We start from the raw sequence: 25287 nt of genomic DNA, 5'->3' as shown, positions 1-25287 counted from the left end.
CTCCTAGTGCAGGCTGTCATCACCTTATGTCTGAACTGTTGCAATAACCTGCTGGTTGGTCTTTCTGCCTCTGATTTCTCCCCAATCCAGCCCATCCTCCATTCAGTCTTTAAAGTGATTTCCTGAAGTGCAGATCTGACCATGTTACCCCCCTGCTTAATACTCCAATGGCTTCTTGTCACCTCCAGGATAAAAATCATTTGTTTGGTGTTTAAAATTCTGGATAACCTAGCCGCTTCTCCTGCCTTTCCAGTTTTCTTACCGTCCCTCTGTGTGCTCTTCAGGCCAGTGACACTGGCCTCCTCGCTGTTCCATGAACAACATACTCTATGCTTCTTGGTCCTAGACATTTTCTCTGGAGCTCTCATGCCTGGAGCTCTTTTCCTCCTCATCTCTGTCTTCTGGCTTCCTTGGCTTCCTTCAAGTCCCAGCACAAATTGTGCCTTCTGTAGGAAGCCTTTCCCAACCTCTCTGCTGTCTCTTATTTCGTTTTTTTCCCATACAGAGCTTGTTTGTACATATTTGTTTGCTTGTTTTCTCCTGTTAGACTGTGAGCTCCTTTAGAGTAGGTACTTTCAAAAAAAAAAAGAGTAGGTACTTTCTTTTGCCTATCTTCATATCTCAAGTACTTAGCACAGTGCCTGGCACATAGTTTGTACTTAATAAATGCTTATTGACTGACAAAGGAAACTAATTATATTGAAATACAGTTGTTACAAAAGAAGTTCTTGTACCCTAGGTTAAGAACTCCTAACTTAAACTTCAGATGTTACTATTGCTTGTGGTACTTTATTGCTACCTTTTCATGAATTTTTCATGAATTAGAGTTATTTAGTTATATTTATCTCATTACTCTCTTCTAACTAAACTGTAAGCTCCATGAGAACAGGCACTCTTCTTAGGTGAACTTTGTATTTTGACTAATAGATAATAAATGTTTCTTGAGTTAATGTATAGCTAACTGAACTAGCAAGGAGCATGAAGTATAGTTAGTAAACAAGACTAACCAGAAGGCCTAATGCAGGAAGGCAAATTTGACCTCATAGGTATGATTGAAACTTGATGGTATGAGACTTGTGACTGGAATGGGACTCTGGAATGGTATTCCTTCTTCAAAAGAAACTACAAGGCTAAGACAGTACTATATGTTGAGAAAATAGATTCATGTGAGAACAGAAATCAGAAGGGTATGAGGAAGCATGATGAAAAATATTTGCATGAAGATCAGTGGAGATAGAAACAGAAGAGATATAGTGATCCAAATATTCTGCAGAACACCTGGATAGGAGTTTGGGAAAAGGTCACAAAGCTGGCACAGAAATACCGTATGTTACTGATGAGGAATTAAGCTAGCTGGATATCTGCTGAACGTTTTCTCTGCCAAAAGCCAAGCAGATAATTTCTTGACATCCTTTGAAAAGGAAAGATGCTAACAAAGAGGAAATATTGTTCTGCTTCTGATTCTCACTTAACAGGAAAATGTGGTTGCAAGGGTCAGAATTTGTGAGGACTGTGAGTAGAAATGACTACATCATCTTAGAAATTGTTGTAAATGCGGAAAATAAAGTTTGACATACATTCTAACTACATTTTGGAAGAGATTCCCTAGGGTTCTGAAGGATAGGTAAGTGTCCGTAGACTGAAATTTACAGGGTAAATTTTTATTAGGAGAGAAGGGAAGTTGTGAAGAATGAAATTCTTCTTTCTGTTCTTTTAAAAAAAACCCCAACACTTTTATTCTGAACTTTAACACCAAAAAATAAGAGCATTTCCACATATGCAGCAAAAAAGAATATGACACTTAATCTCCATATTACTTGTTTTATATATACGTATACATATATGTATGGAAAAATTCCAAACATTATTTTTAAATGGCCTTACTTGTCTGTGCTTCCTTCTGAACTTAATAATTTTCTGTTCATTTTAAAAAGTTCTTATAGTAGCCCTCTTTTTTTGACTTCACAATTGCTTACCTTCCTTCTTCCCTTACCTCTTTTCCTCATTAAAAAAAACTGAAAGATGGGGGAGAAAAACTCTTGTAACAAGTAAGCATGGTAACAAAAATGCATGTACCTTGAGTCCATTACCTCTCTATCAAGAGATGGGTACCATGCTTCGTCTTAGGTCCTCTGTAGACATGGTTGGTCAGCGTTCCCAAGTTTTTCAAAAGTTGATTTACCTCTTTAGTGTCATTCTTTGTGCAGGCTGGCAGCTAAGTGGTATGGTGACAAAGAGTACTGGGTTGGGAATTAGGAAGACTTATCTTCCTGAATTCAGATTCAGCCTCGGACACCTATTAGTTGTGTGATCCTGGGCAAGTCACTTAACCCTGTTTGCCTCAGCTTCCTCATCTGTAAAATGATCTGGAGAAGGAAATGGCAAACCACTCCAGTATCTTTGTCAAGACTCCCCAAGAATCCCCAAATGGGATCGTGAAGAGTTGGACATGACTGGGAAACAACTGAACCACCTTGTGTAAGTCATTCTCTTGGCTCTGTTTACTTCATTCTGAATGATTTCATACTACTCGTGAATTTCTGGAATTGTCTTTCTCATCATTTCTTATGGTGCGTTAGTATTTCACTACATTCAAAAAACAGCCTATAAAATTCTAGTTCTTGGCTTTCTTTCCCCCTACTTTTAGTCTTACCTTTAGGTTTAGGAAATTTCTTTTACATTTTCTTCTACTTTTGCAGTTTTTTGATCTTATTCTAGTATTTCTTGTAGTCTTACGGAGTCATTGATTTCTTTTTGATCTAATCCAGTTGTCTGGAAGTCCATCGCTTGAGTAAAGTTTACCACTTTTCCAAGTTGTTCTTCCAATTCATTAGACCTTTTATTTCATTCTTATCTCTTGCTTCATTTCGTTTAGGTTTATATTCATGGCCTTCTGGAAAGTCCATTTTGTCCTTTGAGACATCATTTTATAATTTTTACATAATTACTTTATCCTTTTGAGGGTGTAAGTACATCTCTCTCTAGATGTACAGTAATGTTTGATATTATTCAGTGTTTCCTGTAGTTTGCCCATCTCTCCAGCTTTATTTCCTGAATTAGGGCTTTGGTGTTTTTGGGTGGGATGGTGGGTTTTCTTTGGTCTCTCCAGATTCTTGTACAGACCTTCATTTCTGGGGGATAGGCCCTCTGGATCTTCAAGGTTCAGCACACTGCATTTTTAGGGACCTGGGCCCTCTTTGGTGTCTTGGGACAGTGCCAAGGCATCTTTGGAGCCCTTGATCGAGGCTACCAGATCACAGCTGGGCTGCCTGCTATGCCTGCCCTAGCTTTGCTTTTCCCTGGGGCTTCCAAGATCCCTGCTTTGGGGCAAGCACCCTGGGGCTTTGTTTAAGAGGCTTCCTTTCTTGCTGCCTGTAGCCACAGAGCCTTGAAGTTATATGTGTTTTTGTCATTTCTCTGGTCAGGTTCCAGGCTTGGGACTTCTTTGCTTGTGCTCCCACTGGCCTTGTTAGTGGCCCCGTTTCCTATTTGCTCATTGGCTTCTGGGCTGACTTGTGTAGTTCTGGATTGAAAAAAGTAATTTACTGTAGTTTCTAATTGGATTTCTTTCCTTTTTCTGCCTACATTTTGAAATGTAGGTTTCTTAACGTGATATACACATCCTAAATACAAGAACAGTTCTGAATTTAAAATTAAACCTGTACATTTAAATATTTGTCAGTGTTTATACTTTGTATCTTATCTTAAAATAGATCTTTTCTAAATATTTATAATGAATATGAATGTAAAATTGTGATAAAGGTGATCTGAAATCAGTTTTATTACAATACTGAATAATTATGAAAGTGTTAGTTGCCTGGCTCCAAAATGCTCGATTATAGCTATTTTCCTTCTGATTAAGATTAAAATGTTTTAGTACAAATAGATTTACACTATTCAAAATAAAAATGGAACTAAGGCCTTCAAAATAGAATGCAAATCTAATAAACTTTCAGAATAGTGTTTAAAGAAAAATATAAAAAATAAAATTACTATGCAAAGAAAGCCTTAGTTTTATTTTGTATATTCATGAAACAATTCTTTAAAAAAAAATTTTTTTTTAAATTTTTTGCTAGGCAGTGGTGTTAAGTGACTTGCCCAGGGTCACACAGCTAGTAAGTGTTATGTGTCTGAGGCTGGATTTGAACTCAGGTCCTCCTGACTTTAGGGCCAGTGCTCTATTCACTTCGCCACCTAGCTACCCATCATGAAACAATTCTGAATTACGAACTACCAACCTATAGCGAATTTAGAACAGGAAAAAAATTCGACATTTTTAATGTCTCATTACTGAAATGAAAGGTAACAAAAAAATTTAATCAAGAATTTACCTTGGGTGCAAAACCTAATTCTGGTCTTTATGAAGAGCAAATGTTATTGGAGCTATTGAGTTTAAACATTTTGAAGGAGAATGCAGAATCAAAAAGTTAACTATATGAAACATGATTCAGAAGTTCTAAATTAAAAATTTGATATTAGAAAGATGTAAAAAATTTAGTAAAGTTTCGGTCTCACAAATACTGAGTAACTAGAGATAAAACAATTTTTAACAATATATATCCCAAGCGTTATTAGTTATCAAATACATTTTATTGTTCTCAATAATATTTTTATTAAATGTTTCTAATAAACACCATAGGTGCAGGAATAGATTGATGTTATAGAAGTAGAGGTTCATGGCAGCCAGTATATATTCTTTAGGGGACAGTTTATGCACCAGTAGATGAGTATCATAAATGATACAGAACAGAAGAGCTATTGCAGAAAAGATTACTTCTACTAATTCATTATCATAGAAGCACCTCAAGAATCCTGACAAGAAAAAAATAAAAAAGGCAAAAAGCCCTCCTCCAAATTTGCTTAAATCTCTCATAGATTGTAAAGTGTATAGACTCAAATCAAGAAATGAACTCAGGGAGTCAGCATAAAAGCCTATAGAACAACGTACACATCATAAAACGCCAGTTTAGCAACAAAGGTTCCAGAAGTGCAAATCCAAAAAGTTAATAGGATAATTATGCCTGTTCAACTTAATGTCCAGAATCAAACCCAAAGATCCAAGGAGAGATACCAGAAGTAGTGCAGGACAATGCAGGTGTGGATGCTGGCCAAAACCACGCTGGTGCCATAGTTGAAGTCATCCTCAAAGGAACTAGAGAGGGTAGCCAGGCTGTGGTGCTGATGGAGAGAGCTTGGTGCCTCTCCTTTCATTTTCTGCTCATTACTTGGTCTGGCACAGATTTCAGGTTTTTAGGCAGTCATTCAGTCTGCCATCATGGCTGTGAGTCTGTTTTTTTTCCAGTCTCTTTAGCTAGTTCGTTCTCCATTTCTTCTTCTTAAATGTGGTTATCTCCCAAGACTCTTTGGGTCCTCTCTGCTCTTTCTCGACACTTTCCCAGTTGGTGTTTGCATCAGCTCTAGTGGGCTTAATTATCACCTCTACACAAATGACTTATAATTCTATGCCTCCAACCCCTATCTCTCTTGAATTTCATTCCTGTGTCTCCCAATTGCCTGCTGACCAAACAATGACTCATTTTCTCCCAAACTCATTCCTTCTTCACGTTAGCATTTGTCTGTTCTGGACACCACTTTTTTCTCTCTCGCTCAGGTTTATAGCTTCACAGTCATTGTTTACTCTTCCTTATCCCTCACCATCAGTTGTCAGTTCTTATTGATTCTTCCATAACATCTCTCATATCCATCCCCTTCTGTCTACTTAAACAATTTCTATAACTCTTTTGCCTTCATTATTACAATATTCTCCTAATTGATCTCCTCATTTCTAGTCTTTCTTCTTCATCTTCCTCACAGCTACTTAATTGATATTCCTAAAACATATCTTACTGTCATTTTCCCACTCACAAATTTTCAGTGGTTCCCTGATGGTACCTTTAAGATAAAATGGACAAGTCTTTTCCTGGTATCCCATCTATCTTTCTTTTCTTAGTATATATTATTCATGTTTGTACCCTGTTTCAGTCAAATTGTTTCATATGTACAACATTCCATTTCCCACCTCTGCCTTTGGACAGGTGATTCTTGTTTGGAATGCATTTTTATCCTCACCTGCAGCTCTTGAAATCATTTACTTCACAGATCATTTGCCACTTCCTTTCTTACCTGTGTACTTGTTGCATTCCTCTCGGTAGAATATAAGCTCTTTGAGAGCAGGCACTCAACCCAACACAGTGGTTTTTTTTCCCCCTTAAGTGAAAAACCACGAAGATAAATAATGGGATAGTAAAAAGTTACCTGGCCCAAATGAATAATGTCAGCTACTGTAAGAACTAATGGGTGTGATTGCTGAGCCATCATCTGTAACCTTTTATATGTTATAAAGAATTAATTGTAGAGGGACAATTAGTTGTCCTGCTTTTCAAAAGTAGAGAGAGAATGGAGTCTGCTGCACACATTGGGCTAGTGTGCTTTACTTTAATTCCTTCAAAAATTCCAGAATATATTATAAAGGGATGGTCATTGAATGTGTACGAAAATAGGTGGTGATCCAAAAGAGCTAACATTATTTCATCTCTCAAAGAATAGCTTTATTTCACATTTTGACAAGGTTACTACACTGGTAGGTTAGGCAAATGCTGGGGATTTAGTTTATCTGGATTTTAGCGTAGTGTTTGATGGTCTTATGCTATTCCTTGGAAAAAAATGGAAAGAAGTAGACTAGGTCACACTGCAGTTAGATGGATTCAAAATTGGTTGCATGACCAAACTCAGATAGTTGTCCCCTTGGAAGGAGGGCTTCAGTGGCGTGCCCCAGAGACCTGTGTGGTCACAGTCAGATTTCAAAAATATCTTGACAGACTAGAACATTGGACTGAATAGTGCTAATAATGATTGTAACTATTATTAATGTTTTGAAGTTTGCAAAATTAAGCAGGGTTCTAGGTGGTACAGTAGATAGAGAACTGGATCTGGAGTCAGGAAGACCTGAATTCAAATAGAACCTAAGACACTTGTTAGCTGAGTGACACTGTTCAAGTCTCTTAACCTCTCTATGTGCTTCACTTTCCTTATCTGTAAAATGGAAATTATATCTCCCAAGCTTGTTGTGAGGATAAAATGAAGATATCTGTAAAGCACATTGTAAACTTTAAAGCGCCATATAAATACTATTTTACTTGTAGTTTTTTTTAAACCTAAGTTCAAGAACTTATATAGCTAAACAAGAGTGCACTTTAATAGACTCCAAACTTAATATAATTCAGTAGGAGGGTGTGCCTTCCAGGAAGGCGATTGGCAAAGGAAACCAAGGAGATCTTATGCTACACCTAAGGTTCCTACATGCACTGTGGTACCTTGTTGGTTAAATGGTAGTGGCGCTGTGGCATATTTTAAATTTTTAAGGGAAACAGACATCTCTTGGACACGTTTCAGATACCATGTGCCCTATAAGCTCAAGATAGTTCACAGTTTCATATTACATTAACTTTGATAACATTCTCAATGTATGATTTATTTTTTTTTTACTGGTACTTTTGGCTACACCAGTAGCTTATTGAACTTCCACGTTTGTTGTGTCATGTCTTTGCCAAGCTGGATTTTCATTGGCTGTTGTGATAAAAAGCAAGTACCATGTGAAAATCAATGTGGAATAGGAAATAAAAGTGATGGTGTCTCATCTAATTTCAAAATTTGAGAATTTGTACAGTGTCCAAAAGGCACACACATTCCATTAATAAGTAATTGTGGTTATTTAAGAAATGAACTAAAAACGTTATGTTTTTTCTCTCAGTTTACATGTATTTTTTCAAATGCAGATTCTTTAATACTGAGGTGTTAGGACATAAATACTTAATAAGTTGTTTGGACTGAACTACTTAATAAATGGAACTGTTAAGTATTTCTTTTGGTCCAGGGACACTGAAAAAATTACTGAGATACCCAATGTACCATAAACTGAGAAAGTCTGGGAACTTCTATGCTACACAAAGGAGGCATAGCTTCTCAAGTACAGCATTCACTTCTGGTCGCCACATTTTAGGAAAGACATTGATAAACCTGGAAAGCATCTAGAGGAGGGCAACTATGTGGTGAAAGGCATGCAGTTATTCTCATGTGAAGATCAGTTCAGAGAATTTGAGACGTTTAACCCAGAGAAGAATGTACTTAGAGGGGACATTATAGTCTTTTAGGTACCTGGCTGTGTCACCTGGCAGAGAGCAGAGATGTGTGCTTTTTGGCAAAAGAGTAATGAATGTAAGTTGCAAAGAGACTGATTTAGGTCTGATGTCAAGAAGAGTTTCTGTATTAATTTATTTTCATTTATCAACAATCACTTCTATAAGCTTTTGAGTTTAAAATTTTTCTCCCACTCCCTCCCCAAGACAGCGCAAAATCTAATAAGAAAAGCTTTTAAAAATTTTTAAAAAAAATTTTTTATTAGTTTATTTTGATTTATCAACAATCATTTCCATATGCTTTTGAGTTTAAAATTTTTCTCCCCCTTCCTCCCTACCACCCTCCCCAAGATGGTGCACAATTTGATATTTACATTCCTATTAAACATATTTTAACATTAGTGAAGTTGTAAGTAAAAATTAAAACCAATAGGAGGAACCATCAGAAAGAGGAAACAAAACTCAACAGAAGAGAAAAAAAAATGATAGCGATTCAGCTTCCATAGTTCTTTCTTTGGATGTGAATAGCATTTTCCATCACGAGGCCTCTGCAGATGGCTTAGATCCTTGTAATGCTGAAAAGGGTTAAGTTTATCAATATTAGTCATCGCACAGCGTGGCTGTTATTGTATACAAAGTTCTCTTGGTTGTGCTCACTTCACTCAGCATCAGACCATACAAGTCTTTCCAGGTTAAAAAAAGCTTTTTTAAAAATAAAAACTGTCCAATTGACTCAGGAGGTTGGCTTCCTAGTTACTGAGAGTCTTCAGGGTGTGTAAGGAATTTTTTTTTCATATCTATTGAATGAGGTGGCCACTAAGGTCCCTTCGAACTCAGAACTTCTAGATATTCCTGATAATTAGTATAATTTAAATGCCCAGTGTCTTTAAGCACTTACTAAATCTTCGAAATGAATCAACAGCATAAAAACATTCAAGTGATACATTTGGTTTTTTTTTCTTTTAGCAATAATTCTTTTGGTGCTCAACATAATGAATTCCCTTTTCCTTCCTTAAACTAGTTTGATTGTTTGAGGTCATCAGAAGTTTGAATAGTTTTCTTCCTTACTTATTACTACTGTCTGATCCCTTCGACTGAAATGTTGAAACCAATTACAGCATTAGCTAGATTTGCATGTAATAGGTTCACCATAGTGTTATCTTTTGAGAAATCTTGTCCTTGTTTCATCCTGTAAGTATGAGTTGATTTGATGACCCTGGCTTGTTGGATCCAATTCCCTACATCGGCTTATGAAGTACAGATAAAGGAAAAACTATTAATGAGTGTGACATTACTTATGAGTAGCTTTTGATCCTAATAATCAGGAACACATCTCTGTAGAGAATGTTTTGGCAGCTGAATAGAGGACAGAGGCCCAATGCTATTTGTAAAAATTAGGTAGAACATAGAGGAGGTCACAAAAGATAAAATTGATGATTTGATTACATAAAATTAAAAATTTGCATCATCAAAATGAATTAAGGTAGAACAAAAGGAGAAAAGAGAAACTACTATTTGTATCAATTATCAGTAATATATCTGATATAGAGGTTATATAGGGAATTAATACACATATAACAAGGCTCATTTCCCAATAGGTAAGTAGACAGAGGACAAAGTTTTCAAAGGAAGAATTACATAAATGCCCATCTGAAAATATGAACCAAATCATTAATAGTAAGAGAAATAAAAATTAAAAGAACCCTTGAGTTTCACCTTATACTCTGTAAATTGGCAAAGATAACTAAAAGACAATAGTATAGTAAACAGGAGGAGCTGTGGTAAATTAATGAACTGTTGGTAGAGATATAAATTGGACCAACCATTATGGGTGTTGTGTTAGAACTTTGCAAGGAAAATGATTACATTTTCCATAACCTGTGGCCCAAGAACACTAATAAATATCTCATTCTATCCTCAGAGTATGCCCAGCCATTAGGTGCTGTTATTGTCTGTGTTTTGTAGATGAAGAAATTTGAGGTGAAACAACTTGCCCAGGGCCATATAACTTGTAAGTGTCTGAGGCAAGGTTTCAGAAAAAGATTTTCTGACCTCTCAGTCCAGCATTCTAGTCAACCACCTTTTCTCCTCAAGAGTGGATTCTAAGTTTGGTTCTGTTCTTGGTCATTTGAGGAAAGAAAATGTTCATCTTTATGAGGGGGTCTTCTTTGACTGCCTATTAAATAATTAGAATTATTTTACTTTGTAAAGTTCCTTGATGTTGTATTGATACTGTATGGTCAGAGAAAATAAGGGGTAGGCAATTAAGGACCTTATAGGAGCGTCAGTGTTTATTTACTTCCTTTAGTTTTGTAGATAAATGATTTTTTCCACTCCCACTTCCCCTTTTAACTGAACTCTGTGTTGTTCTGGACTTATAATTTCTATAATATAATTATAATGTCACTCATTTCCACTGTGGAAACCCTTCTTTACCAGTGCAGGTCTGCAATTGCTCTGTAACTTTCAGTCATAGAGAGTTGTAGGAAGCACTGAGAAGTTAGGTAGATAAGTAGGTAAAGCATTTTTAAACATTTAAACATTTAGTGCATGACTTAGGGTCACATAACCAGTATGTGCCTGTGGAATAAGTTGAACTCATATTTTCTGGACTTTGAAGCTTCTTTCTATCCATTACATCATGTTCCTCTACTATAAATTTTTTTTTAAGGAGAAAACTGCCTCTCTCCTTAGACTTTCTCTTTTCCTTTGGAGGCAAGGACTTTCTCACTATTGTATTTGTATCCCCAGCACTTAGTCATTTAGCCGACAGGCATTTATTAAGCATTTAACTGGGGTACAAAAGAAGACAAAAACAGTCCTTGCTCTCAAGGAGTTCAGAACCTAATGGGGGAGGCAACATGCAAATAACCATCTCTATAACAGGAAGTACAGTGACAATTAAATGGAAGGTAATCTCAGAGAGAAGGTTCTAGTAGCAAGAAGGACCAGAAAAAGCCACTTGCAGAATTTGAGCCTAGTTAAAAGGAAGCTGTGGATATGAGGAGGTAGAACATTGCAGGTTTGAGGAGCAGCTAGTGAGTCCAAAGGCATGGAGATTGGAGATGGGATGTCAGTGTTGCTGGAACAGAGAAGGTTTGGAAAGAAATTAGGTAGGAAAAAGGTAGGAAGGGGAGCCCGTTGTGAAGGGCTCAGTGTCATGTGGAGGGTGTTCTGTTTGATACTAAAATAATAGGAAGCCACTAGAGTTTACTAAGTGATAGAGAGAGAGAGAGAGATTATGGTCAGAACTGTCTTCAGGAAGGTAAGTTTGTCCATTGAATGGAGAGACAAAGAGTAATGAAGACCAATTAGAAGCCTGTTGCAGTAATCCAGGCAAGAGTGAGGAGGGTTTGAACTAAAATAGTAGCTGTGTTACTGGAGTGAAGAAGCAAGGATGATACTGAGATTGTGAGCCTAGGTGACTGGGAATATGGTGGTGCCCTTAACAATAATAGGAAAATTAGGAAGAGGGAAAGGTTTGGAGAAAAAGATAGTTCTGTTATGGTCATGTTGAGTTTGACATCCAATTCAGGGTGTCGAAAGGGTAGTTAAGTATTTAATATTTTTGTTCATTCTTAACATCTTTCTAATATCACTCTAAAAACTCTAGGAATTGAAAAGGTTCAGAATTTGAAAAGTTACATCTCTCCACCTCAGATGCTGAAATGGAATTTTTTGTTTTGAAAGTGAAAAATAGAATCCAGAGTATCAGATCTTTGTCTAAGGATAAAATGATTCATTTGTGAAATATTAATAGAATTTATATAACTTTTCAAACACATTTAACTATTTCATTACAAATGTGAGTTTAAACATGTGGATAAATGTTATGATGGATGTTAATACACATTTTATTTGAAATATGGAAAAACATGGGAATTCATAGTTTTCATTTCCTGATTTCCATAGATATTGGCATTTTTTAAAAACAATCCATTTAGCATTCAAACGCTTAAAAAAATTTAATGAATTAAGTCACAGATTTATTTTTAAGAGTCAACGCACTGAACCACAGTCCTTTATATCTACCATTTTATTCTAGTTTTCATTGGCTAGATTGCCAATATACGTACACACACACACACACACACACACACACACACACACACACATACACACACACACATGCACACACAATATGCATATATAGCGATTTCATTGGCACTATACTTACAGCTAGTTGGCTCATATCCAGTATGTTTGGTACTTTTAATAGTTCAGTAAAAATGCTATATTGGACTATCAGCCTCCCTAATGTAGACATCATTCTTCATTTAAACCATTAGGTTGAGGTACAACCATCAACACAGATACTCTAAGTGGTAGAGAGAAAGAGATTATGGTCAGAACTGTCTTTCAGGAAGATAAGTTTGTCTGTTGAATGGAGAGACAAAGAGGAATGAAGACCAATTAGAAGCCTGTTGCAATAATTCAGGCAAGAGGTGAGGAGGGTCTGAACTAAAATGGTAGCTGTGTTACTGGAGTGAAGAAGCAAGGATGATACTGAGATTGTGAACCTAGGTGACTGGGAATATGGTGGTGCCCTTAACGATGGTAGGATGTATTTGAACTCAGGTCCTCCTGACTTCAGGGCCGGTGCTCCATCCACTATATTACTGCTTCTTAAATTACTTAATTTTCGTTTATTTATGTCTTTAACTCATCACTATCTGAAGAATTTTTTGGAATCATTAAATAAATTAATGCAATAACTACCACAGATGCTCAGTAGATACTTTTTGTTTGGTTATAGCCTCACGAGCTCTGTTGAGCCCTCTGATGGTTGTTACACAGGATAATTTCATTTGCTGAGATTCATGAATGCCAGGGTATTAACCTGTCATACTTTGTTTCCTTCCCCCAGGGGCAGACAATGGAGGGCCATCTTCCAGCAGTGTGTCAGGAATCACTGCTGCCAGCGCGCCTTCTGGAAGCTCTAAATCATCTAGCAGGAGCCTGGGCTCCTCGAGTGGAGAGAAGGAAGAAGGTAAAAAGGTCCGGCGCCAGTGGGAGTCATGGAGCACCGAGGATAAGAACACTTTCTTTGAGGGACTGTATGAGGTGGGTGATGGACTGATTCAAGAAAACACAGTGTTAACTTTCCCTCACATCCATTCTGTTGGTCTGTGGGTCAGTTTGTCCCTACTTCTTTTCTGTCACTTTTCTTGTGGCACTTTGGCCACATGCCTGTGCTAACGAGCAAGGTTTTTTCATACCACTAGGTAAGTAACAGAGATCCTGAAAGCGGCTATTGAATGTCATCAGTCACCTGCAATATACAAAGCATGAAACAGCTGTTTCTAAACTTGTTTAGTTTTCTTATTTCATGCTATTAAGGTTGGGATCTGGTCTTGAGTACTTCTTTGTGTTTCTTTTATAGTAGCCTAAAGTGTGGGATGATTTATTGCTAAAGCCTAGGTGTTGGGAGGTCTAAGGTAGAGGTATAGGACTCTGATCAGAATAGAAAAGAGGATATTTCCAAATATAGGTTAAACATCCTGGAGTCATGTTAGCACATTAACTGACAGCATTCTTTCTCTGAGGTTGATGACCAATAAATTAGTTTGGATAGAGCTCTTATCCTCATGTAATAAGAATGAATTGGTTTAGCGTATTGTAACAATACAGAGGCAGAGTTGTCCTGGTTAGAATGTAGTTGTTTTGTATTTACCACTCTGTAAAGCAGTTCCTTAATGAACTTGTGTGTTCCTTTAGTTTTCCCATGTAAGACCTCTGAAATAAAGTGCAGTTAGAAATTGTGCTTCTTATTAGATTGTCCTTTCTCCAGTACAGACTTTCAATCTAAGTATAAATTGTCTTGTCTGGTGTAGGAGTTTTCTTGTTATATTATTTTTAAGTATCTTTTACTGTCTCTTTAGACTAGTTTTTAGGGAGGATTGTGAGATTTCTTATCACCCTAGTTTAGGTTTTTCTAATAGTGGGCTTCATTATTGGTTTGAGTGTAGCAATTGAGAGAAAAACTACTCTTTCAGTAATTTATCTCACTGAAATTAGTTTTGCTTAGTTGTCAAAAGTCTTTCCCTTTCCCTTGGAGGTGCTTGAGATGTTACAGAAAGGTTCTCATTAAGAGAGCAGTGGAGAGAATGCTCTATTGGGAGTCTGGGCTAAAGTCACAACTTTGCTTTCTTTCACCACCATGACTTTGGGCAAGTCACTTGAGTAAGAGCTTTGGCTCTTAACTTCTTCAGCTGTAAAAGGAGGGGGTTGGACTAGATGAACTCTACGATTCCTTTAAACTCTGAATCTCTGATCCGTTAATGTTTGATTAATACTTTCCTGCTAACTATTCCATTTATAGTTTAGGTATCTTTTTTTCTTTCTTTTCTTTTTGGTCTCAACCTATGGATTCATCAATGTAGGGAACTTTTAGTGTAGAAATTCACTTCACTTATGCAAATGGGCAACTTCTTTGTTACATAGGGTCTTCAGGTTGCCTAGTGTACTAGACGGTGCTTGCCTACAGCTAAGTGTCTGAGGCAATACTTGAGTCTCTGCCTCTCTTACTTTTCATGTGGGCCTTCTCTCTACTATAACATGCTATTTTATATATGGTTATGCTTAACTCTACTAATCATTTGATGTTAGCTATCATTGATAAAAGTATACTCAAAATAATTCTTTTATTTGTTACATCTTACATTGTTAATTTCATCTATCTTGGCAGTAGTTGAAGCAGAATGGTGACTAGGATGTAGGTTGTGATCAATGTGGAACTGACCAGTTGCAGTCTATGTAATTTAGAAATTCTCCTTCTGTGGCGATAATAAAGACAAGAAAAGATGTTTCTAAATATCTTAGCTTTTTAGAAACAACATCTATGTAATTATTTTCCTTTTTAACAATAACAACTGAAGCTCTTTCCTCTTTGCTACAATCTCTGCTTATGCTTTGATTATATCTTCTTACGTCTTCCTCTTTGCCTACTTCTGCCTTTTCATTTTCTTACGGGATTTATCATTTTACTGTTTTAACACCTTTTTCCTGTTCTCTGATTTTTCCATTGCTTTTCAGTTCTTGAGTCTTACCTTCAGTACTCATCACTGCTTTTTCCATCCTTCATTTCTCTCCATAGCTGGTGATGACTACACACATAATACATTTAATTATGGTCATTAATCTGTATTATTACTTCTCTTTTGTCTCTCCCCATTCAACCTCAATGTTATCTTTTGCAACTCACTTCTCACTTTCTACATTCAAATTATAAACACCATACTTCTTCATTCATCACATCACTAACAAGCACATTGTCACTTCCCTCTGTTTTTCTCTTGTGTCAACCATTCCTTTTTGTGTTTTGTCTGAAACTTATCAGCAACTTTTTTTGGTACTAAGATTGTTTAGCAGCTGGTTTTTTTCACATAGTATCTGTGAATATGTTGTCTCTTCTAAAAATGTCTTAAAAAGCTTACATTTAGCTTTTGCACAGAAGCATTAAAGAGAAGGAGGGCACAGGTACTAGTGAGAGAATTAAATGTAGAATTGTTCCTTTAAGGATTCTCATAGATTACAGTTGACGTATTTGGAATTTTTCTATTAAAATGTCATATTTAATACTTAGTGATGATTAAAGTAAAGGCATAGAACACTCAGTACATACTGCATCCTCTTTCTGAAGGTGGGGTGTTTTTCTTGAGATTATGAAATACATATAAACATCTGTGTTGTTCTGCTAAGATTACAAATGTGCATTACTTTGAGCATCAGGGTCTTGTACTGCCTTCTGGCATATCTGTGACCTCTTGTTCTTAATGGCACTTTTTAACTGGGATACCATGATAAAATTTAAATTTCTCTTCCCAGGTTCATTCCTTTGTGCTCATCATGTAATGTATAATAATTTTCTTTTGGTCCTTCATCAGATTTTATTGAAAAGAAAATCAGTACATGAGCATAATTATAAAGAATAGTTTACATTCCTTTAGTGTCCTCTGTCCCTCTTTTTCCTGCTAGATAAGTAAGAATTAGAAAGAGTCAGTTTGACACAGGAAGTAGCATTGTTTTTATCTCTTGCATTTTTAACTTGGCCTTTATCTTCCAGCATGGGAAAGACTTTGAAGCGATTCAGAACAACATTGCCCTGAAGTATAAGAAGAAAGGCAAACCTGCAAGCATGGTGAAAAACAAAGAACAGGTCCGGCATTTTTACTACCGTACCTGGCATAAGATCACCAAATACATCGATTTTGATAATGGTGAGTTTGTGGCTGAGCCAATTTCTGAGGTGGTGGCTTAGCTGGGAATCAAACGAATCCTAATTTTTGGTCACATATTTGGTAAAGAAAATTTGCCCCCATCAAATGATTATATTTTCTTTGCTTTTTGGTGAGGCAGTCGAAGTTAAGTGACTTGCCCAGGGTCATACAGCTATCTGTTTTCTATTAAGTAGGGAAATTTACCATGAACCATTTTCCTGGAACTACTTACCTTGAGAAAAACAAGACAAAATAGTGTGTACATACTGATCATAAATTGTTGAATTCTAGAATAGCAAAAGACTGTGGAAAATATCTAGTCTTTTTGCTTCATTGTGAATATGTTGAGTCCCAGAGAGGGAATTGACATATTCAGAATCATAAAAGTGAGTCAGAACTAGAATGGCATGTTGTCACCTCAGTTGTGGATAAAACACAGACATATAGAGAAACAAAAATCAGTGCAGACTCTGGCCATGGTGTGTGCCATGACAAGAAGACACAGAATCTAGAGTCAGAAAATCCAGGTTCACATTCTGGATCAGCGACTTAGTAGCTTATGACCTGGAAAAAGTGACTTCATCTCTCTGGGCCGCGAGTATTCTCATCTGGAAAGTGAGGAGGTTGGACCAGATGATCATCTTAAGTCCTGAGGTCATAGAATAACAGGATTTCAGAATTGAATGATACTTAAGAAGGCATTGACAAGTCCAGCTCACACTTGAACAAGAGACCTCCTACAACATAGCAGAAAAATGCACCTCTGGCCTTTGATTTCAGTCTTCTCATGAGAGGGAACTTGCTATCTTCTCAGGTAGTCCAGTCCACTTTTGAATAGCTCTTGTTAGGAAATTTTTCATTATATTGATCCTAATCTGGCTGTTTGCAACTTCTCCCCATTGTTCCTTGTAATACCCTTGGACCACACAGAACAAATAAGGCCCTTTTTGTCTTTGTAGTCCTTTGTGAAAGATTATATTGTAATTAGATATCAGAGAAAGAAAGAAAAAAATGGTTCTTGCCCTCAAGGAGCCCATTGTCTTAAAAACCTAGGTAGAAGAGAGTATCTAGGAAGAGATAGTGATCAACAGTGTCAAATGCTACAAAGAAGTCAAAGATGCTTTTAAATTTCATGTAATTGAGTTAGATGTTCTTCTTTTTTTTTTTCTTATGTGAGGCAATTGGGGTTAAGTGACTTGCCTAGAGTCACACAGCTAGTGAGTGTTATGTGTTTGAGGCCAGATTTGAACTCAGGTCCTCCTGAGTCCAGTGCCATTACTCTATCCACTGAGCCACCTAGCTGCTCCAATTTCATGTAATTGAAATGACCTGTTTTATCTTTTGCGATCTTCTCAGTTCTTGGGTTAATAATTCACCTCCTAGTCATAGCTTTGAAATAATCATAACATTTATGGTTTATATGATCATTTATTAGTACTTGTTATTTTTTGCAATAAATTTAAAAATGCTAATTTTTATTTTCAAAAATCTAATCACTTCATTTTCTATATATTTACTAGTTTGTTAAATTTTTTTCCAAGAAAATATTTCAAAACATTTATCTGTGGATGGGACCAGATTAAGAGTCTTTCCCATTAAGCCAAATAGCACTGTGTGTTTAAAGTTTCACTTAATAACTGATGAGACACTTTGCAGAACGCTTTCCCTCGATACTGGACTGAATGAACTTGCTAAAGTGAGGGCATGTTGGGGTTTTCACTATATTGCATAAATTTGTGTGTGTATCCGTATATACTCATACATACACATACATATTTATCATCTAAATGTGTAATAATTTCGTTAGCATTTTGATAGTTTGTTTTTGATTTTTGTTTTCTTTTTTTTTTCTTTTCTCTCCCTCTCCTTTTTTGATGAACCTAATATAAATATATACCAAAGTCCTGCTCCAGCGCCTTGTTATGGTGTGGGAATATCCCTGGGTTGTCTACAGCCATGACAGGGAATTGTGTGCTAACAAAGTTTTGAATATAATCCCAGCAGCAGGCTGTCTGCTTTATGAGGACTGGCATCATCAAATACAGCGAGGCTTGTCATTAGTATACTGCTTACGTGATGATGAGCTCTTTGGCCTTGGCAACGCTTAAAACATATGAAAAATTTTAAAATGCTGCTTGGTCATATGTGTCCTCTTTTGCAGTGATAGTGGCAGAATACAATGAAAGAAGATGAGGGTGCTAGGAATGACATGGTTATTAGACCTTTAACTTAACTGTTGATAATTCAGTGGCATATAATGATGGAAGAGCTGATTGTGTCAGTCTTGACATTCTTACTATAAATTGATCCAGAAAAAAAGAAGTTGCAAATACCTAGACATGTGTGGTTGCAAATACTCTGATGTGTCTGCCTCATGGGTTCTCTTTGGAGGGGCAAACAAAGACTTTACAGTGGTTTTTATCACTGCATCAAAGGACAGGAAACATAATGGAATGTTTGGTCATCTCTCATCTTTTATTGCTTTTGATAAATATTTGAAAGAAAACCATCATGAAAATAGTTGCAGCTTATGTACCAATGTTTGTTGCAGAGAATGAAGAGGTGGGTAAGTTCCACAAGGAACTTGAAAAACCCAATAGGTTAAGTACCACACATATTTTTATATTTAGTGACTTCAGTGACTAGGTGAGGATTGAGGAAAATATTAGAAAATATGGCTCAGTAATAAGGAATGAGAGAGATCAATGATTTATAGAGTACATAGAAGCCTCATGCCTATGTGCCATGGATACTTTTAAGAATTAGAAGATGTTAGACATGGCAAATTCCAAATATCACAAAAAAGGAAACTGATTGTATGTTAATAGACAGAAAATGACTAATTACTGTTGTAGCAGTTATTCCTTAACCTGCTTGTGTATGTGCCATCAAATCTACTTGTTAGAGCAAAGAATAAAATTAGTACAAAGCCAGGAGAAAACATATTAAGACAACAATTAATTCACAGTCAATTAAGACATTAAGCATAAAAGATACTGAACAATTAAAATAACTCAGTTATAATCTATTTTAAAGTAACTGATGATAAAAAATGGAATATGGATGGAAGAAATGATAGACATTTAAGTAATTTCATATCGAAATTTAGTCAAAAAACACCAAAAGAGCCTAAATAATGCCTTAGCAGACACTTAATTTACTTGCTGAGTGGAGAAAGATGGCATCCAAGGGCAACACCAATTTAAAATATGAACTCTTTATGAAATCTTTTTTTTTTTCATTTTAGGCAATTGGGGTTAAGTGACTTGCCCAGGGTCACACAGCTAGTAAGTGTCAAGCGTTTGGTCTGAGGCCGGATTTGAACTCAGGTCCTCCTGACCTCAGGGCCGGTGCTCTATCCACTGCATCACCTAGCTGCCCCTCTTTATGAAATCTTACTCAGAAGAATAATGAAAAACTGTGAAGAGGATTACTGTATAAAATATGATGGAGTAGATCAGGCTTGGTTAAGAGACCTAATTTTTACCAAGTAATTGTGAGGGCATTTAAGGATCAAAGTGCAAAGAAAACAAACAGTAGAAAAATGGAAAAATACATGCAAATATTTTTTATAGTAATAATAACTGCTAGCTTTTCTGGTTCCATTTCAATGAGTTGATGTGTTCTTTGGTCCAGGATTTTTGCCCTAAAGAGACTCTTGATATTCTAGTTGAACCACCAGTTACTCTTATTCTGGAGCATCCTAAAAGTCTTATTTGAGTCTTTGGCCACTCTAAGGATTTAGTTTTATTCAAGGATAGACCCAAAGATTTGTTTCTGAGATCACAACAGTCCTTTTCTGGAGGGGGCCCAAATTTCTGAGATTATATGAGAAATCAGTACAGCCTTTTGGGAGAATTTTAGGCCAGGGACTAACTATGGATAATCCTTCCTGATGCTGTGAAGACTGGGTAAATCCTTTTTCTATGAGCTTGTCTTTATTTCTTCTACTGCTTTGTTTTTCTGTCACAAACCTCTAGCAGTCCATCCAGAGGGGGTAGATTGCATTGCCATGTATACTTTCACCTTAACATTAAATCATCAGCAAGATATTTGTGAGGTATTGTAGCAGTATGTGACACACTAAGGTAGGGTAGCATGATTACTGCTATCAGCTGCTATTCAGTTTCCTGTTCTGACAGCAAATTTGCTTCTGGTAACATATGCATTTATTTTACATTAACTAAGAAATCATACCGTGTTAGTGTGTTTACATGATGATCTGGTTTGCTATACTGTTGTTCCCAGGGTTGATGACAGGAAACTGATTATGGTGACCTTTTTAAAGCATCTGTCATCCTCTGGCACACCCTTTCTTGTGTCCACAGCAATAGTCTTTCAGTTTATCTGATTATTGAGAGGAGAAAAGGCAGCCACAGAGTTCTGACTTAGAGGGATTATGTCTTGATTTTATAAAAATTTTCTTCTGTTTTTAAAAATAGCTCATCATTTTTCCTGTTTTGGACTTTATGGTATTTTTTGACCTTTGTAATATTTTCCTTACTTTTCTAATGGTCTTCTGTTTCCTTTCAGATATTCCTAACATGTTTCCTAGTGTGCTGTGCCAGGTTTTCCCGGTATTCACCTGTCTTTCATCTCTTTGCTACTCCTTCCTTCAGTGTCCTTACATAGAGCAGTATGATCTAGGATTGAATGATTCCCTTGGAGAAAATGGAGAGAAAATAGTCAATATAAGTGTATTAAAGAGTTAAGGGAGGCAGTGACACATTTGTCTTCCTTAGTGTGTAGTGTGATGAAACAAAGGGTTGTAATACTTATTTTTTTCATTTTCCTGCCTTGACCTTGGCTGGATTGCCTGGAGATTCCTGTTACATTTGATGAGAAAGCAAGTAAAAGAGAAGCCTAAGTTCATATGGCTAGAACTGTTTGCTGCAATTCAGATACTCAGTATTACTCAAATGAATCTTTATGAGAGCAGAGGTTTTTTGTTTGTTTTGTTTTAATATGGAATTCTGAGTAGGGAATGGAAAGAAAAACTTGATGATAACCAAATTTAATTTTAAATATGCCCTCTAAAGACTCATCATTGGGAATAGACTTTTTCTTCAAACTTTATAATGACATATTTGCTATGTTGGTTAACCATTCACTGTCTCTGTTTGAAACTTTTGATAACTTTTATTTCTACCCCCCCACATGACCTATTTAACCTACAGGACATTTTTGTATTTTGTCTTAGCAAAATTTTGTTCTATTTTTGTTTTTCAGTGTTTTCTCGAGGACTGAAAAAATCATCCCAGGAACTTTATGGGTTAATCTGCTATGGAGAATTGAGGAAGAAGATAGGAGGCTGTGAGTGTGTTATGTATAACATAGGAAAATTATTTGATATTTTTAAGATAATGTGCTTTTATGTAAGTGTTGGGTTACATTATCTCTTGCCTTAAATTATTTCCCAGTAACTTATGTCTTGATGAGGATAGTTCTTTTGTGATTGCACCAGTCTTGCAGAATATCCTGCAGTAAGGGTTCTTAACCTAGGGTCCATGAACTTGCTGTTTTGATATCTACTTTATTATGATTGGTTTCCTTGGAAATCTTGCATATTTTATTTTGTGCCTTTAAAAACAAGGTTCTGAGAAGGGATACCTAGGCTTCACTAGAGATGCTAAAGGGTCCAGGACACCAAGAAGTTTAAGAACCTTACCCTGCAGTCCAAAAAGAATGTTCAGAGTGTTTGTAAGCTAGCAAATGGTGATTTTTTTTTGAAGTGGTTATTCAAAGAAAAATAAAATATCATAAAATTATAGTTTGTGGAGAGGCAGCATGACGCGATGGTTAGAGGTTGGGTCAGGAACACTCACATTAACATTCTACTTCTCATTCATCCTGACTTTGTGATCACAGCACTTAGCATGGTTCCTGTCTCATAGGAGGAACTTAGTAAATATTGATTGATTGATTATTGATTTTTGACCCTGGACAAGTCTCTTAATTTCTCAGTACACCAGGCAATTCTCTTAAGTTATAAAATGCGAAATACTTGCCAGCCTCCATTTTCAGATGAAAATTCTCCACCAAAAGTATTTATGCTAATAAAATCACAGGTCTAGACCAAAATGAAAAAGACAAATGTAGATTAGATGAATTTTAGAGAATCATATAATTTGTTCTGATCGGTGACTGTGGACTAGAAGTATTCCTAAAAACTTAACAAGACATAGCCCTACCTTTAAGGAGAATATATTTCTAAAATAGACAAGAATAACAAAAAGAGAGTAAATACCAACTCTCTTTCTCATCTTCCTTTCTGAAGGGGTAGAGGAACATGGATTTGTATTCTCACTCTTCCTCCCTGAGTTCCTTTACTGCTTTCTGGTTTCAGCCTGATGGACTCCAGGTTATTATTCGAGGATGTCCAGACGACTGTGTGCCATGGTTTACTTGTTGCATGTGAATATTTTTGAGACTATATTATTTTTATAATATATCATTAATATAGTGCTTTCAGGTTTGCAAAGTACTTTGCATATATGATCTCATTTGATAATTCATTCTAGAGCAACTTCCAAAGCTTTGCAGATTGTGATAGCAATGAATTTAGCAAAAGATCAGTTATTCTGTAAGTCTTTGAATTTCTGTTGACAGCTGTCTTTGTTATATTAATTCTTACCTCCCTTCCACCTTCATAGTAGTTATGGTACATGAGAGTTTGGGAAGTTCCATTACAAATCTTGGGGCAAGGATGAGGAAAGCAAAGAGTTTGGTAGCTGAGAATCCAGGCAGTAAGCATATATGAAGCAAAAGCCAAAGTCTGTAGCAAGATTTATCGTGGAACTGAATGGATAGTAGTGATGTCTGAACAGAAGCTAGTTTAAATCAAGAGCACATGGTAATTTAGGTAGACTAGAAGGAGGTGAGGTCTGAGTTTCAGTACCTAGTTAGCCACAGGGTATGAAGTTAAATGAAGAACAGAGTGGAATGGAAAAGCATTTATCAAGTGCTTACTTTGTGCCAGGCACTGTGCTGTGTGCTGGGAATACAAACAGAAAAGCAAGATAGTTCCGCCTCTAATTTGAGGATACAAAACATACAGTTCAGCTACAGGATAGATGCAGGAGTACTTAGGGTATACTATTGGGAAGAATTACAATTGGCTGTACTTGAAATTCTTGAAGTCCTTTAAGCTAGAGCATTCTTCTCAGTACTGCTGCCCTTGTTATCTTCTATAACAACTGTGGTTTCTATATAGTGGTTAGACATTTATTAAGAGAAAATTTAAATTGCATCAAAGTTCTATTCTGTGAAATTATTCATAAATGAATGCTTCTTGTCATCTCAGTGTATCTAACACTTAAGTCTTCATTGTCAAAATGTTATCAAAAAAATGAAAATAAAGACCTGCCTGTCATTGATTTTATATGTAGTTAAACTTAAAGCAATCTAAATATTCAGTAATAGGAGAGTTAAATAAATTGTAGTACAGTGATGTGATGTCATTCTATAATATAATGAAGACTGAAAAGTATTAATAAGTATGAAGAAATCTAGAAAGAATTTGATGCAAGTTGAAAAGGCAGAACCAGAAGGATGCTTGTTAGGCTGGAAAAGATTGCTATTTCTCAGGCACAACATTCTGTTTCTTGTGTCTGTGCCTTTATACTAGCTGTCCCGCATGCTTGGAATTCGCTCCGACCTCACCTCCATCTCTTAATTTCCCTGGTTTCCTTCACAACTAAGCCCAGGGAATGGAGCCAAGATGGTGGAGTAAAATGAAGCAGTGCAGCAAGTGCACCTCCAAAAACTTCTCCAAACAGACCTAAAAAATTTACCAGACCAAATTCTGATGGAGAATCCAGAGAAAGTCACAGTGGATCATCTGTTTAGCCAAGCTCAGCATATGGAGACAGACAGGTAGGTCTATGAACACAGGAGCACCCTGAATGAAACACCCCCATGTCCAGGGATAGGCTGTGCACCAGGGCAAGAGGAGATGCCAGACTCATACCAAGGCACTCCTAGACCCAGAACAAGACATTACAACTGGGACATGTGCCAAATGGCAGCTTCGTCACCCACTACCCAGCTCTAGTTCACAGATCCCTGGCAGATTGAGGAGGAAGCTTACACAAGGAAGTGGTGTCCCCAGAGAGGGAGGCCTTGGACTATGTATGGACAAAGGAGGAAGTTCAGAAGCAAGCAGCAGTGGTTCAGATTTGGTTCAGACACCCAAGCTCAGAGCAGCTCTCACTTTGTATCATTAGGATTTGCAGAGAGCCCAGACCAGGGGGTCACCAGGCCAACTTTGTCCTGCTTCAGCCACTTTGGGAGCACCAAAAGCTTGTACATCCCCAATCTGTCCTTGAGATTCTGGAGTAACAACACTAAATACCTTCCAGAAAGTAGCAAAAGGACCAGCCCAGTCCTTCCTTCCAGAAGTGTGGCAGAGCCCACCCTAACTATCATCAAGTCTGAAGGCAAGAATGAGTCTAGAAGAATGGGTAAATAAAAAAAAGAATCCCATGAGTTATTATGGTAGCAGAGATGCTCAGGATACAAAAACAGAACAGGAGAATGACTCCAAAACATATTCCATCGATGCCTCAGAGAAAACCATATCTTAGGCTCAAACTTGGCTAGATTTTTCTGGGAAAAAATAAAACAGAATTTTAAAAAAGGTTAATGTTTTTATCAGTGGAATGAAAGTGCTTGAGGGGAAAATGGAAAACAAGTCAAGAGCCATGGAAAAAAGAATCTGAAAGGGAATTAGCACTTTGGCACAAGAACTATATTATTCAAGCAATGAATTCTCTGAAGATTTGAATGGACCATGTGGAAACCAGTGGCTTCATGAGATAACAGACAGTAAATAGAAAAACAAAGTCAAAAGTCTGAAAAAATGGAAGAAAATGTAGAATATCTCCCAGTAAAAACAACTGACCTGAAAGATCAATTGTAGGGGAAAGAGTCGT

General features: G+C 36.6%; 1 protein-coding gene and 1 pseudogene across 2 annotated transcripts in view; one reads left to right on the top strand and one right to left on the bottom strand.

Moving 5' to 3' along the window:
• Positions 1 to 25287, top strand: part of CRAMP1 (cramped chromatin regulator 1) — a 113872-nt gene that overhangs the window by 18683 nt on the left and 69902 nt on the right. For both annotated transcript variants that reach the window (XM_021006624.2, XM_021006623.2), the window contains exons 3-5: positions 13003 to 13199; positions 16201 to 16354; positions 21584 to 21667. In XM_021006624.2, the coding sequence (XP_020862283.1) occupies positions 13003 to 13199; positions 16201 to 16354; positions 21584 to 21667 (435 nt within the window). The remainder of the gene's footprint in view (positions 1 to 13002; positions 13200 to 16200; positions 16355 to 21583; positions 21668 to 25287) is intronic.
• Positions 3349 to 6315, bottom strand: LOC144457116 (protein lifeguard 4 pseudogene; annotated as a pseudogene).

Source organism: Phascolarctos cinereus, unplaced genomic scaffold, assembly GCF_003287225.1.
Source record: "Phascolarctos cinereus isolate Bilbo 61053 unplaced genomic scaffold, phaCin_HiC Scaffold_4;HRSCAF=312, whole genome shotgun sequence".
NCBI classification, from domain to species: Eukaryota; Metazoa; Chordata; class Mammalia; order Diprotodontia; family Phascolarctidae; genus Phascolarctos; species Phascolarctos cinereus.
This window is presented reverse-complemented; position numbering and strand designations above follow the sequence as displayed.